This window comes from Ammospiza caudacuta, chromosome 3, assembly GCF_027887145.1.
Source record: "Ammospiza caudacuta isolate bAmmCau1 chromosome 3, bAmmCau1.pri, whole genome shotgun sequence".
NCBI lineage: Eukaryota > Metazoa > Chordata > Aves > Passeriformes > Passerellidae > Ammospiza > Ammospiza caudacuta.
This window is the reverse complement of record NC_080595.1, coordinates 1,126,294-1,139,042: the sequence shown is the minus strand read 5'-3', so window position 1 is coordinate 1,139,042 and position 12,749 is coordinate 1,126,294. Positions and strand designations below refer to the sequence as shown.

The 12,749-nt window shown below is 45.9% G+C and overlaps 1 protein-coding gene across 3 annotated transcripts in view; it reads left to right on the top strand.

Moving 5' to 3' along the window:
• The window catches only part of PLCB1 (phospholipase C beta 1), a 290,674-nt gene extending 278,551 nt beyond the window's left edge, over positions 1–12,123 (top strand). The window contains exon 32 of one of the 3 annotated variants that reach the window (XM_058802822.1): positions 8,824–12,123. In XM_058802822.1, the coding sequence (XP_058658805.1) occupies positions 8,824–9,054 (231 nt within the window). In that variant the 3' untranslated portion in view covers positions 9,055–12,123. The remainder of the gene's footprint in view (positions 1–8,823) is intronic. The other 2 variants (XM_058802823.1, XM_058802824.1) reach the window with 2 other exon arrangements.
• Positions 12,124–12,749: the final 626 nt, after the last annotated feature.

The following is a 12,749-nucleotide window of genomic DNA, read 5'->3' as shown; positions in this document are numbered from 1 at the left end:
CCAGCAGCAATGATACATCTCCAGTTGATGGCCATTAGGTAATCATGAACATATTCATCAGCACATGGGTTTGAACCTGGGCCCAGCTCTTTGTCATTGTTAAACCCAGCCTCGGAACTTGCCTGGCATCTGGGAGTGCAAAGGCCAAAGCACTGGAGGAGGAGGGACAGTGGCTCTGTCTGCGCTGGTAACTTCTGCCAGGTTCTGAGTGGGTTTTTTCATTGGCCTGCTATGTTCAGTGGGTCTGTCACTGACTTGGATCATTATCTGAGGAGAGCCAATGCAAAAGTCTCTGCTAATAGTAAAGAAGAAGCCAGATTCATGTTGTTGATGAGTTAGGAAATATTTTGGAATAGCCTTCGCTGTTACAGGGGATTATAGAGCTGCAACTGCTTGAAAAGGTTTTCAAAGCAACTTTGAAGGCTTTGATCTTTATTCAGAGCGTGCTTGCTTTCCAGTCTAGAAACATCCATTTTTAACAAGATATCAGGAGAAGGACTGAGTGCTCAGTAATTTTCCAAGCAGACCTTTCAGTGGGTCTCCGTCTTGCAAAGCCCCCTGGCATGGAGAGCAAGGCACATTCAAAGTGCAGCAGAGGCTGTATCAGTGATTATTTCTGAGCCAATGGTGGCAGCTCCCTGCGCATGGTGAGGGCCGTGGGGCTGGCAGCGAGCGTGTGCCCTCAGAGGGTGCTGTGTGCAGAGGCACAGCCCTCAGTGTGTGCTGCAGCTCCTGTCCTCAGAGCAGGCTGGAGGCTCAGGGCAGCTGTGGCAGTGAAAGGAGCTGCCAGATTCAGTCACAGCCCGAGCTGTTCCCTTGGCTTCCAGGAGCACAGGGATGGCCCTGGAGAGAGACACACCAAGGGATTGTCTCCTTTCCATTGTCCTGTTGGAGGAGCAGGCTCAGAGGGAATTTTCTGTGGCACTGACCTGTTAGAGATGTCCTGCAAGAGCCAGACACAGACACCACTGTCATTGCTGTTAGCAAGGTGGATATGAGAGACCGGGAAGTGCTTTGTTAAACTGAACCCAGGGTTCAGTCTAGGTGAGCAGCCAAAAGCTCTGCTGTGGGTTCCACCACCTTTTCCCAGATCTGAGCTCCAGCAGCTCCTGAGCCCTCACACAGGCGGCCTTAAGCACCTGAAACTTTCTTTTGTTGTCTCTCCTCTTTCCAAAATTGCCAGAATCTCTCACTTAGGGGGACACCACCACTCTCAGGCCAAGCACAGTGAATATTGAGTGTCCTGCAGGTTCCATGGCTGCCGGGGACACCCTGCTCTGCAGCCATGCTGCTGCTGCTGCTGCCGAGTCCCGTGTCCTCTGCTGGCTCTGCCCAGGCTTTGGAATATTTCTGGGACATATTGTTGCTGTTGTAACCTCAAGATGTCATTTAAAATGAGTTTCCAAGGGACTGTCATGACCTCTTGAGATGAGGATTACAATAGTGCCACTCTTGGAAGGCCTGTGCTGTTTGCAGGCTGTCTGCCTTGGAGGCACCGGGGAAGTGGAAAAACATCATTTATTAGAAGGTAATGGCTGCACTGATTCTTTTTGTTGTTTGTTTGTTTTGCAGTATCCAAAATATCGAGAGCACTTTAAAAAAGGACCAGCTAAGACGCTCTCTTTGAGCTCTGTCACTCGAGTTATTTACCCTGGATCCACCCCAGTAAACTAAGGGCAGTGTCTGCTGATAGATGAGGGGAGCTTCTCTGGATTTATTGCATTGAAACTGAGCAGATTCTCCTTTGCTTACAGTGAAGACAGCTTACTTAAGTGATGATGAAAAAGAACAGAATCTCAGAATCTACCTTTAAAATGCCCATAGAAAGGGGATTTTCTCCTGTTCATTCTAGCTCAAATTATTTTTATTCATATGCATTATGAGGTGCATAGGTCATGCTTTTATGGTGTTGTCTAAGAGCCACTTGACAGCTTAAGAAAGCATTTTGTCCTCAAAAGCAAACTGTTACATGAAGTAATCATCAGAAAGAGGAGTAATTCCAAGTATGCAGCTTGCAAGGCACAGAGCAGGGCTGTGCATGAGAATAAACTGCCAGGCTTTTGAAGAAACAGGAAACGAGTTACTGTGAAGAAAATCCTCCCACAGAACTCAGTGCAACCTAGTTCTTGAAATAATTTCTTTAAAGAAAATGCAAGAGATCTGAAATTGCTGCTAACAATACAATTGCCAGTAGGCAAAGATCTCCAGTTCAGGCTTTTGCTGTAGGACCTTCTCTAACCCAGCAGGTCTCAGCAGAGATACTGTACAGGTGAATGTGTGTTCAATATGTGTATAACCTGGGCAGCACTGATGGTAACTCCTGGATTAGTAACTCATGGATTGTCTAGGGAGGGCAGTAAGAGAGCTGGGAATGCTATTGAGATGAGGATTAGTGGGACTCCTAGGAAGGATGGGCTTGAAAATTGGTCAAAGAAGCTGAAGGTCATGGTCAGGTTCAGGGGGTAGTGCTTGGAGCGATGGGTGGTTTGCTAGAGGGAGATTTATTGATACCAATGACAGAAGTTTGGGTTGGATAATTAAAGAGAAAGTGAGTCAGATGCCCCGGACATTTATTTTTAATCAGTTATTGGAGCAAATGTGGATTTACTACACAAAGGTGGATACGAGCCCCTTATAAACACTAAACTGCAGGAGCCAGGTGCCACTGGTTTAATGGAGGCTGCAGTTAACAGAGGCACAGATTGATGGGCCCCAGGTGACAGTCTGGTGCCTTGGCACAGCACACATCAGAGGGACTCATTCCTTTGGGGACTTGTGTACCCTGGGCAGGCAGAGCACATCCCCTGTCCCTGACAGAGAGCCCTGGGCTGCAGCAGGGCAGGTAAGGGGGGCAGTGTGTGTGCAAGGGCAGACACCAGGGCATGATGACAGCCCTGGCTGGCCTCTGCCGTCCCTGCTGGTGCTTTCTGTCCAGCACGGAGCGGGGCTGTGCAGCCGGGGGGCATGGGGGGCACGGGGGGCAGGCAGAGCTGGGGCTGAGCCAGCACCTGGACACTGCGGGTGCTCAGGTCAGCCTGGTGGGGAGGACGTGGGAGCATCTCCTTCAGGCAGGGAGGCACAGGAGGATTTGGGAATTGGTGTGCCTGGTGTGTCTCACGGTCTGCCAAGTAACCACTGTTTGAAATGCAGAGATGTCCTTGTCTGAGGACAGGACGCATCAACAGGAGCTTTCCAGACAGCACGGAGGCATTTCCTGCTGCTCTTTACCTGGTGCCACCTCAGCTGCCAAGTGCCCTTAGGCTCCCCTTGATGGTTCCACACTTCTGTCTACCTGATAGTTTCAGCTCAGGGTTGGCAGTGCTGTCCTTGAGCTGTATGAAGCCCAAATGTTAATTAACATGGCTGGCACATCCCTTTACGCCCTTCCCTGGTGTCCCTGGGAGCAAAAGGAGCCCTTAGGTGCTCTGTGCACATGCAGAGGTGACTCCTTGCCCAGGAGAGCCTGCTTCCCCAGAGCCTGCTGCTGCCCCTGCTGCCTTAGGCCATTCTGGTGGGGCAGCAGGGCTCCAGCCCCTGCTGCACTGGGACTGTGGCCCGGAGGCATGAGGACATCTGAGCTGTGCTTACTCCTTTGCCTTCCCAGCAGAAATCTGCTTAGTGGAGGGAATAACATGCTCCTTAATAAGGAACTCCTACTGTTTCCAATTAAACAAAAATTGCTGCCTATAAATCACTTGATCCCTGAGCTCTGTTCCTCAATTTCACTCTCCCTGTTACTGAGCCTCCATCTGCTTTTAACAGTTCTTGCTGCTCATGTGTCTTTTAATGCTGTATCCCTCCAGAATGGCTTTCTAATTAAGTAAGCTGTGCAAATGAAAAGCAGAGGAACAGCAGCCTTCCTGCTCTCTGTACCCTGTATCTGGGAGTCCTCCATGTGCTATTTTGGAAGCTAAATTGAGGTCGCTGACATTATGCATATTTGTTGTCCGATGCAGGCTTAAAAGCCCCAAATCCTCTATTTAAAAGTATCTTAAGGCACATGGGTCAAATATTTGCAGGAAGAAAAAGAAGTGTTTGTGGCTTTAGCAGATTTAGAGAAGGAGGGGAGGAGTGAGGAGGGGGCCCCAGTCCCAGCCCAGTGCTGCTGTGGCAATACGGCAACGCTGAGCGCTGACAGCATCGGCGGGGCTGGTGTTAGCACAACAAACATTCCCATGGCACGCGATGAGGGAAACGGGAGCTGTGCTGAACTGAAATTCCCTGCAGAGGCTGCAGCCCCCCTTCGGTTACAAATGTGCAGTGGCCACTCACAGCCTGGTGTCAAAGCACATCCTGCTGAAATTGCACAGAAGAAACAAATGCCCTTGAGTTCTCATCAGTAAAACAAAAAGCACAGGCACTGTCTGTGTGGAATTAAATAATATCCTGCACGTGGGCATTGCCAGGGTAATTATGGATACAAATGAGCACCACATTTCAACTGTGAGTAAATGCAACAATCAAATATCATAAGAGTAAGTATTTCCTATATTATTGTGTTATTTCATATATTATTTGTGTCATTTTTCATATATTATTGTATCATTTCAAGGAGAAATGACACAACTTTAAAATGTCTCACGTTTGAAATCTTAACTCAAAAATTGTGAAAAAATCTTAAGCATAAAGTTTTTACTGCTGGAAATGTCAGAGATTGTTGGAGATACTGAACTATTTAGTCCTCAGAGTCTATTTTTACCTAAATTGTTGAGCCAGGATATTTGAATAATTTTCCATTCATAATTCACTGCATCATTAAGGGAAAGAAAGTCATCAGAAAAACAAAATAGGATAAATTTAAAAGGAGATAGAACAGAAACACCAAACTCAAAAATCTGCCCTTAGAGAAAAATTCCCACAGAATGGAAAAACCTGAGACTCAAAAAAGTGACTTATTTGGAGTCATATTAAATCCTTGCAATGGGACAACTTCATCAAACCAAATATGGCCATAATTAATGTTTTTGTTTCAACAAAAACTGTGTTTTGGTGGGATTTTTTCACCGAAATGTGTAATTGGTTGTATTTCCCACATAACTTTCTCAAAAGGTTTTTGGCTGAAGATTGATTCTGGAGATGCTTTTCCAGCAGTGACCCTTGGGGTATTCCTGAGCGGCAGATGCATTCCAGAAGGCGTGTGAGCTGTGTCCCAGGGTGCGGGGATGAGGAGGGGGCAAGCGCAGGGCCCTTTGTGGGCAGCAGCTGCACCGAGGGTGCTGCAGAGCCCTTTGAGCTGGAGGCAGCTGGGCAGCGGCTGGGCTCCGGGAGCTCTGCTCACCTGGGAGCCCTGCCCCTCAGCCCAGCGCCGCGGGCTTGCCTGCGAGGTGCGGGTGGTGCTGTTTGTCCGGGGCGCGTTCTGAGCGAAGCTGAGGGGAGCATCACCTGGCAGCTTTTAACTCGCGCTGCTGGGGAAAAATGTAAAAGGTAGGAGGTGGAAGCACACATTGAAGAGCTTCTGGGCACAGCCATCAAGAGGGACTAACACAGTCATCTCCTGTCCCCAAGGAGCCAGTTGCCAACACCTAATGATGGCTCTGCATGTTAAAGTTTTAACCCCCTGCCTGTCAGTAAAGTACAGGGAGTGAGATCTACCTGAACAAGAAACAGTGTCCACCTGTGGGACAATAAAGCCACGTGGGGGTGGGTCAAGGAGAGGACAGAGGATCTGCAAGAGGGCAGGCAGTGAGATAACAGGAGGAAGGTTGTTACATGTTAATGAGGACAGTGGTCCAGATAATGATGTGCCAGTCTCATTCCCCCCCCTTGTCTGACTCCAAAATCCTAGCAGCAAGTGTAGGTCACCTTGTTCAGTAGCTGGGGAGCAGAGAAATTGGGGTAGGTGGACTTGTGATGGGAAGCAGCCAGGGGAACAGCAGGCTGAGCAGAAGGGCCCTGGGTGGACCTGGTGAGGTGCTGGTGGAGCACAGAGGTTTTCACTCACACTGTAACCTGGTACCTTGACTTGCCATCAGCCAGCCCTGGGTGGATCTGGTGAGGCGCTGGTGGAGCACAGAGGTTTTCACTCACACACTGACCTGGCACCCTGATTTGCCATCAGCCAGCCAAATGAGAGCTGTGTGTGGCTGCTGCTGCTGGGAGGGCAGCTCTCCATTCACTGCCATGAACTGCAATGTCCCTGTGAAGCTGCAGAACAAACAGAACAACACTGAGGCTTTTAGGAGAAAAACAGCTGGATTTCTTTAGGCTAGCTGGTTTTAAGCAGGCAACTTGTTTCTTTAACCTCCTGTGGCAGCTCAGGGGCCAGAGAATGGATGGGATCTGAGGGGCTTGTCAGAGACTGAGCAAGGGGAAGAGCTGACAGAGCCTTTGGAGTCAAAAACAAAACTAATTTTTACTGATGCAGTTTAATCAACCCTCCTTGTCTGCTGGCTGCTCCTTCTCAACTAACTTCAACCTTCTCATGATGAGATATCTCTGTAGACTGTCTCTGGAGACAGAGGGGTGGCTCCAGATCCACCAGATCCACGTCATCTCTATTGAGCACTCAGCTCAGGGGGGATTAGCCACTGGACGTGCTTTAGGAGAATACTGGATGCAACCATTACCTAACAAGATGCTTATGGCTGCGCTGGGTTCACATAACGTTCACTTTCTGAGGGATTTCAAATATTTCCTTTGCTTTTAAACCTAATTAAGCACATTGAGGTTCTGAAGGAAGTTGAGAGCCAGGAGCCTTTCCCCTGACTTGTGATACTGCACACCTTCTGTACCTGAGGTGCCCAAAATTCACAAACGCCACGTGTGACAGTGAGGTGGGGGAATGCAGCAGCCCATCTCTGCCTTGGACACTCCTGTGGTTTTACAGGGCAGATATTTAGCTTGAACTGTAACCCCAAGCGCCATGAAGGAAGAATTTATTCTTTTGCTCAGGCTGTAATGTGTGGCTTTGCAGTGTGAGCCGCTGAGTGCTGTGCTGCTGACATCCAGCAGTGAGGATGTGATCTCGTGGGGGCTAAGGGGCTCCCTGGGCATCAGGAGTCACTGCTGGGGCTGTGCTGAGCAGGGCAGAGAGGGAGGATCATTCCAGCTTATCCACCAGCCATGGCACTGTTCCTCTGATGCTGCCTGTACTTGTGGAAGTGTTTGCAAAATGGAGACAAAAGGAGGATTCCTTCAGAAAATTTGTATCTCTGCATAAAGCCAGAAAATGAAGGAGTGCAGGAAAAGAAGAAGGGTGTTATGATAATTATTAACTACCACAGTGACAACTATATATTTCTGGCTGATAGAAATATGTATTTTAGACACAGGGTGTGTTTAATGGAACCGTTTGTGCCTCAGACTTGGTTTTATCTGAGGTGGGAAACAGAGGCCAGGACATCAGGAGAATTGCCAGAAAGAAGGCAGGAAAAGAGCTTTAGCAGGGAAACCAAAAGGAAAAAGAACAGATCTTAGATCTTGAGGAAGAAAAGCTGCAGAATTTGTCTAATTAAGGAATGTAGAACTAGACCGGGTGAGCTGAGGACATTGATTTGCACATCAGGAGAAAGGAGAAGAGGCCTCACAAAAATAAAGTCAGAGATGCAGGATGAAAACCAGGCCAGAAGCATGGGGAATGGGATTGGAAGGGCTCAGAGGGAGGGGCAGGGATAGAGGCACATGGTGTGTGTGGACAGGTGAAGAATGGGAAGCCTAGGACAGGACCTGATGTTCAGGTGAAAATTTGCACTGCCTGTTGAGAGCTGTTGCAGTGGGGTGGAGGAGACCTGAAACTGCACAGGACAGACTCAGGCCTAGGGCTGAAGGATCAGAATTCCCAGCACCTTTATCCTGGAAATCCTGGGAAAATACTTACCTGAAAACACAATTGCCTAAGAAACTATTGCAAAACTGCTGCAGCTACAGTTAGCAGAACCTGACTCCCTCTTTTTAAGAAGGTGGGTAGATGGATGGATGGATGGATGGATGGATGGATGGATGGATGGACGGACGGACAGATGGAGCGGGTCTGGCTTTGGAACTCACCCCTTTCGCTTCCTGCTGTGCTCATATTGGTCATGATGAAAAAATTGGCTTTGTCTTCAGTTGAAACTTTGATACACACTACTGTTTTTCAAATAATGGATCGTGCAGATCCTAATATGGGCACTAAAAACAAAGGCTGTACTAATAAATACTGGGAAAGGACCCACTGCTTCCTGAAGACTGATAGCCAGATTTCTTTCTGCATGCCTTTTGCATCCTGTTGATGATATGACACTTTTTCCCCAGTAATGTCCAAGACACATTCTGCATTAATCCGATAATGTAACTTTCCATGATCTAGCCCTAAGAAATGTAATTTAACGTGTTTTCCCTCCCTCTCTGACTCCCTTTGACAACTGACTTTTTCCTAATGGTTTCTCCAACCCCAGAAATCTGGCACAAGTTGTTTTATTGTTCTCAGAGCAACGTTTGTGGTGTGTTTGATGTGTGATTAACTACCTGAAGCTCAATGAAGGCCTTGCTCTTTCAAAGGCCTATCCGTGATCCATACTGCACCTGAATGGGGTCTTGTCAAAGCCAGTGGGAGTATGGACACCACTACAGTTAAATCCACATGAATTTGAAGGATTTGGGTACCCAAGGACGGTACCCAAAACCAGCCTTGCGACTGCACGTTCCTCCAGCTTTGCAATGACTGCATGGAAATTGATAGGCACTTTGGATGCGTGGTGCTGATACGGGAAGGAAGGGAGTACGGTCTTGAATTGTGCAAAAATGCCTTGGTAATGCCCCTCCTGCCTGGTGTGGTGCTTTCCCCATCCTGTAGCACTGGTCACATCACATACACCTGAAGACAGCTTGTCTCTTTTGTTGTAGTTGCAGGTGGAACTTGATCAGGAATATCAAGACAAATTCAAAAGACTGCCTTTGGAAATTCTGGAGTTCGTACAGGAAGCCATGAAAGGGAAAATCAGTGAGGATGGAGACCACAGTTCTGCCCCCTCTTCCCTGGCCTGTGACAGTGGAAAATCAAACCATAAACCTCCGCAGAGTGAGGAGGAATTGGAAGAAGATACCCAAGAGAAAGTGTTTGATACTACTTTTTAAGTGCCCAGGAAGCAGTCAGTGCACGGGGCGCACCCTTCCCCGCTGCCCGTCTCCGCCGTGCCGCGGTGAGCTCCTGGAGGGCGGCAGCAGGAATCCGCATTCCAGTGCACATCTCCCCAAAGGAACATTTTAGAAAAGTATTCTGCAAAGGTCTTCATTCTCATTCTTCATCTGATTATTGGCCTAAAGCTTAGTGCAGTTGTAATGGGAAAATTAATATGTTAACCTCCCTCTTCTCTTTATTTTTCTTTTTTTTTTTTTTTTTTTTTGGCCAGTTTACAGTGGGTAATTTTCTGGCCATGTTCACTGTTAAGAATGTTTAATGAAGACCAGTGTATTGTACAGAGAAAAGCGTGTGCAGATTTCCTTTTGGAGTGCCAGAGCCAAGTGCTCCAAACTAATAGAGATCCTGGCGAATATCGCAACAGTACCTAATCATATTTGTTTCCTTCTTTATAACTGCACCTTGACAGCTGTACCATCCTTTTACAATTGCACTGAAACCTTGGATCCTTTTTAGCTCTGCAAGCACTGGTGGCTTGCTGTCTTGATATTATGTTTATCCCATGGAGAGACATATATTTGCTGCTGAAAATTCTTGGAACTGTGGGGACGAGAGGAAAACGGAGAGAAGAACCCACGTGGAGATTGTCGGTGTCTGTGTCCGTCTGTGTTTGCTACACCGTGTGAGTGCATATATGTTTGTATATATATACATTTATATATATATATAGCTGTATGTGCACACACATCTGTCCATATACACACACAGCATGTTGCTATTTGAAGCTGATGTGGTCTCTTGGCCAAATGAAATGTTTCAGGGATCTGTGAGTAGGGAAAATCTTTCCGAGAGCTAACATCTGGGTTATACTGCTATAGAATAATCATGGAATCATAGAATTCTTTTTGTGGTGTTAGTGGTGTAAATCAAAGTAGTTTTAGAATATAAATTTGATATATATTTTGCAGACTCAAAAGTTTTGATTTTAAGTATCATATTTTAAGCTTACTGAATTTGATAGGATTATAAAATGTTTAGGACTACAGTATTTGAAATCTAACAGAATCTTCCATTATTTTTAAGACTGAGGTTCAGTTTTACTAAGGTCTAAAATTTAAAAGCAAAGTATAAAAACCTGACCACTGTTATTTAAAAATGTATATTAATCTGTTTAACTGACTTGTTAAAATAAGAACAATCAAAGTTAGCGTACTGTATGATATGCATGAGAGAAGTAACAGCACATTCTGGGCAATTTCTATCAGATGACAGAGACACATTTGAAAGTCAGGATATTTGAAAAGGTAAAGAAATGCTGTTGTGTGGATTGCCCCCCAGCAGAAATGGGAATCACGAGACACCTCAGACAGTTGGGATTGTACCTGGGCCAGTGCACGATCCTTCCCTGCTGGTGAAGGGGCCTTGGGGCAAGGGGACACCAGCCCAGAAGCCCCAGGCTGGCCTGGACACACCTGATCCTGCAGAGTTGTGTTCTCCTGCACCACTGGGCTCGGGAGCTGGGCTGGGAATAACACTCACATCCCCCCTTGAAGATCAGGGCCTTACCTAGGGGTACACGGAGAGAGCAATCAGTTAATAGGGAGGCGTTTAACACATCCTAACAGTTGAGTTACCTTACTTCCATTCCCTCAGGAGTTTAGTACTTAAAGTAACTTATTTTATTTAAATTTAAGCAATAAAATACAAATCGAGCTTAAGTTTTCAGTTAAATAATGGTGTATATATATATAAGTTCAAATCTTGGAAAACAAACAGTATTTTGATGTTTCCTTTTTAAACTTAGAGCAGAAAGAAAGAAAAATTGCACATTGTTTGGAGATCATATTTTGAATTAAATTGTTCTGGTTTATGATGATGAAATCAGTGCACATGAAATTCAAAAATCTGACTTTCATCTTAACGCTAGGAAAGGTGACTCCTCTGCTAATCCTAGTTTTGCACTTTGAAATCAATCTTAATCACTCATTGAAAATGTAGAGTCGAGATTTAATGCTGCATTTTATAAAGTTAAAATGACGTGTTGTCTAAATTATTACGAGAATAAACTGCTAGCAGTGTTCATATAAAACTGAAGCTGTTGCATTACAGAAGCGTTGTACAGCGCAGGCTTTTGGGACAGTCCTGGCCCCTCCGAGCCTCGGTGACGTTCCCGGGGGCTCCGGGGGAGCCAGGACTTCGCTCAGCCCTCAGAGAAACTCGGGCAAACGCCAGTGAACCTTTTATTTATATTTAATAAGAAATAAATAGACCGGTTGGGTTCAATATACTATCAGCTGTAGTCATTTTACAGTACGTTTGTATTTGACCATTTCCCGTACTCCCATTTTTTTATATCTGTACAGTGCCACTTTCTGCAGGTGTAAGGTAGTGTGTGATCCTGTACATCTTGCATCGTTCAAACTATTTCAGTGAAACTGATATCATTTAATATTGATATTACTTGAACTAGAGTAAGATAATGACAAAAGGGTCTTTATGATGTGCAAGTCTTGTGCCTTTTATGTATTTGCCTTGTTCCGTGTTGAATGTGTGGAAATGCTGTATTGTGGACTTTCTGCTGTATAGAATAGAGCTGTCTATATTAAACTAGGTCGTGCACTTCAGATATCTTTACACTACTGAAAATAGCTTGGTTTTGGCAGTATAAACAGAATTTTAAAAATTCTAATGAAGGCCAGACATTTTAGACTTAACATGTTCATAATTATGTTAATTAATGCTCATGTATTAGCTAAACATTCACTGACAGATAACTAAAGGGACATCATTGCTTGCCTTTCTTTGAAATCAGTGTTGCTCTTGTACATTGTACTAATAGTGTCTGTGATTGATTAGTCCTTGATGATTTGCTTTCAGAGTAGGATGAAATATTCCAGTTAACATGTACATATTTTTTCGGTTCCTCAATCTATGATTGTTTCAGAGGCATAATTCACATTTTTGTAAAAATTCTATGCAATTTTGTGGCATGATGTTTCTTCCACTTGTAATTTTATGTGCTTACATTACAGATCCAAAGGACAAATAAAAATTTCTTAACACAAGCCCAGTTTTCTCCGTTCGTTGGTTCAAGAGCCTCAGTTGACTGAGGAGACCTTACCCTGAGCCTTTGCTGACAGGAGGGGCAGTGCCAGGAGAAGGCAGGGAAATTTCCCTGCAGGCTTTTGAGAAACAAGAAATTGCACGTGCCTGTGCCTCCAGCCCCTGCCCATGCCAGCACAATGTGCATTTGCAGCGACTCTGGAACAATGGGAAGCAAAAAGCAGTGTGCAGGAGCCGATGAACTGGTAAGAAAATGTGCTGGTTTACAGGAAGGCTTTTGCAGGAGAGCTGGGACGTGACTTCCAGCCACACCAATAAACTGTCTCAACAAATGGCAGCACCTGTACTTCTGTTCCACTGCCCCAGCTGTTTCACTCATCACCTTTATTTCCTTTCTGCATTCCCAGAGCAGAGATGATGGATTGCAAGCACTGGCAGGAAGAGGGGATGATGCACTGCGTGGGATGGTGCCACAGCAGGTGCTTGCACCCTGTGCTCAGTGTGGATGCAGCAGAGGGGACTGTGATGGACAGCCCAGACCAGATGATCTCACAGCTTCTCATGGCATTAAGATCTGCTCCTCTTAGCATAATGTTCTTTTCTTCGAGGGTTTTTTTCCCCAGGAGGG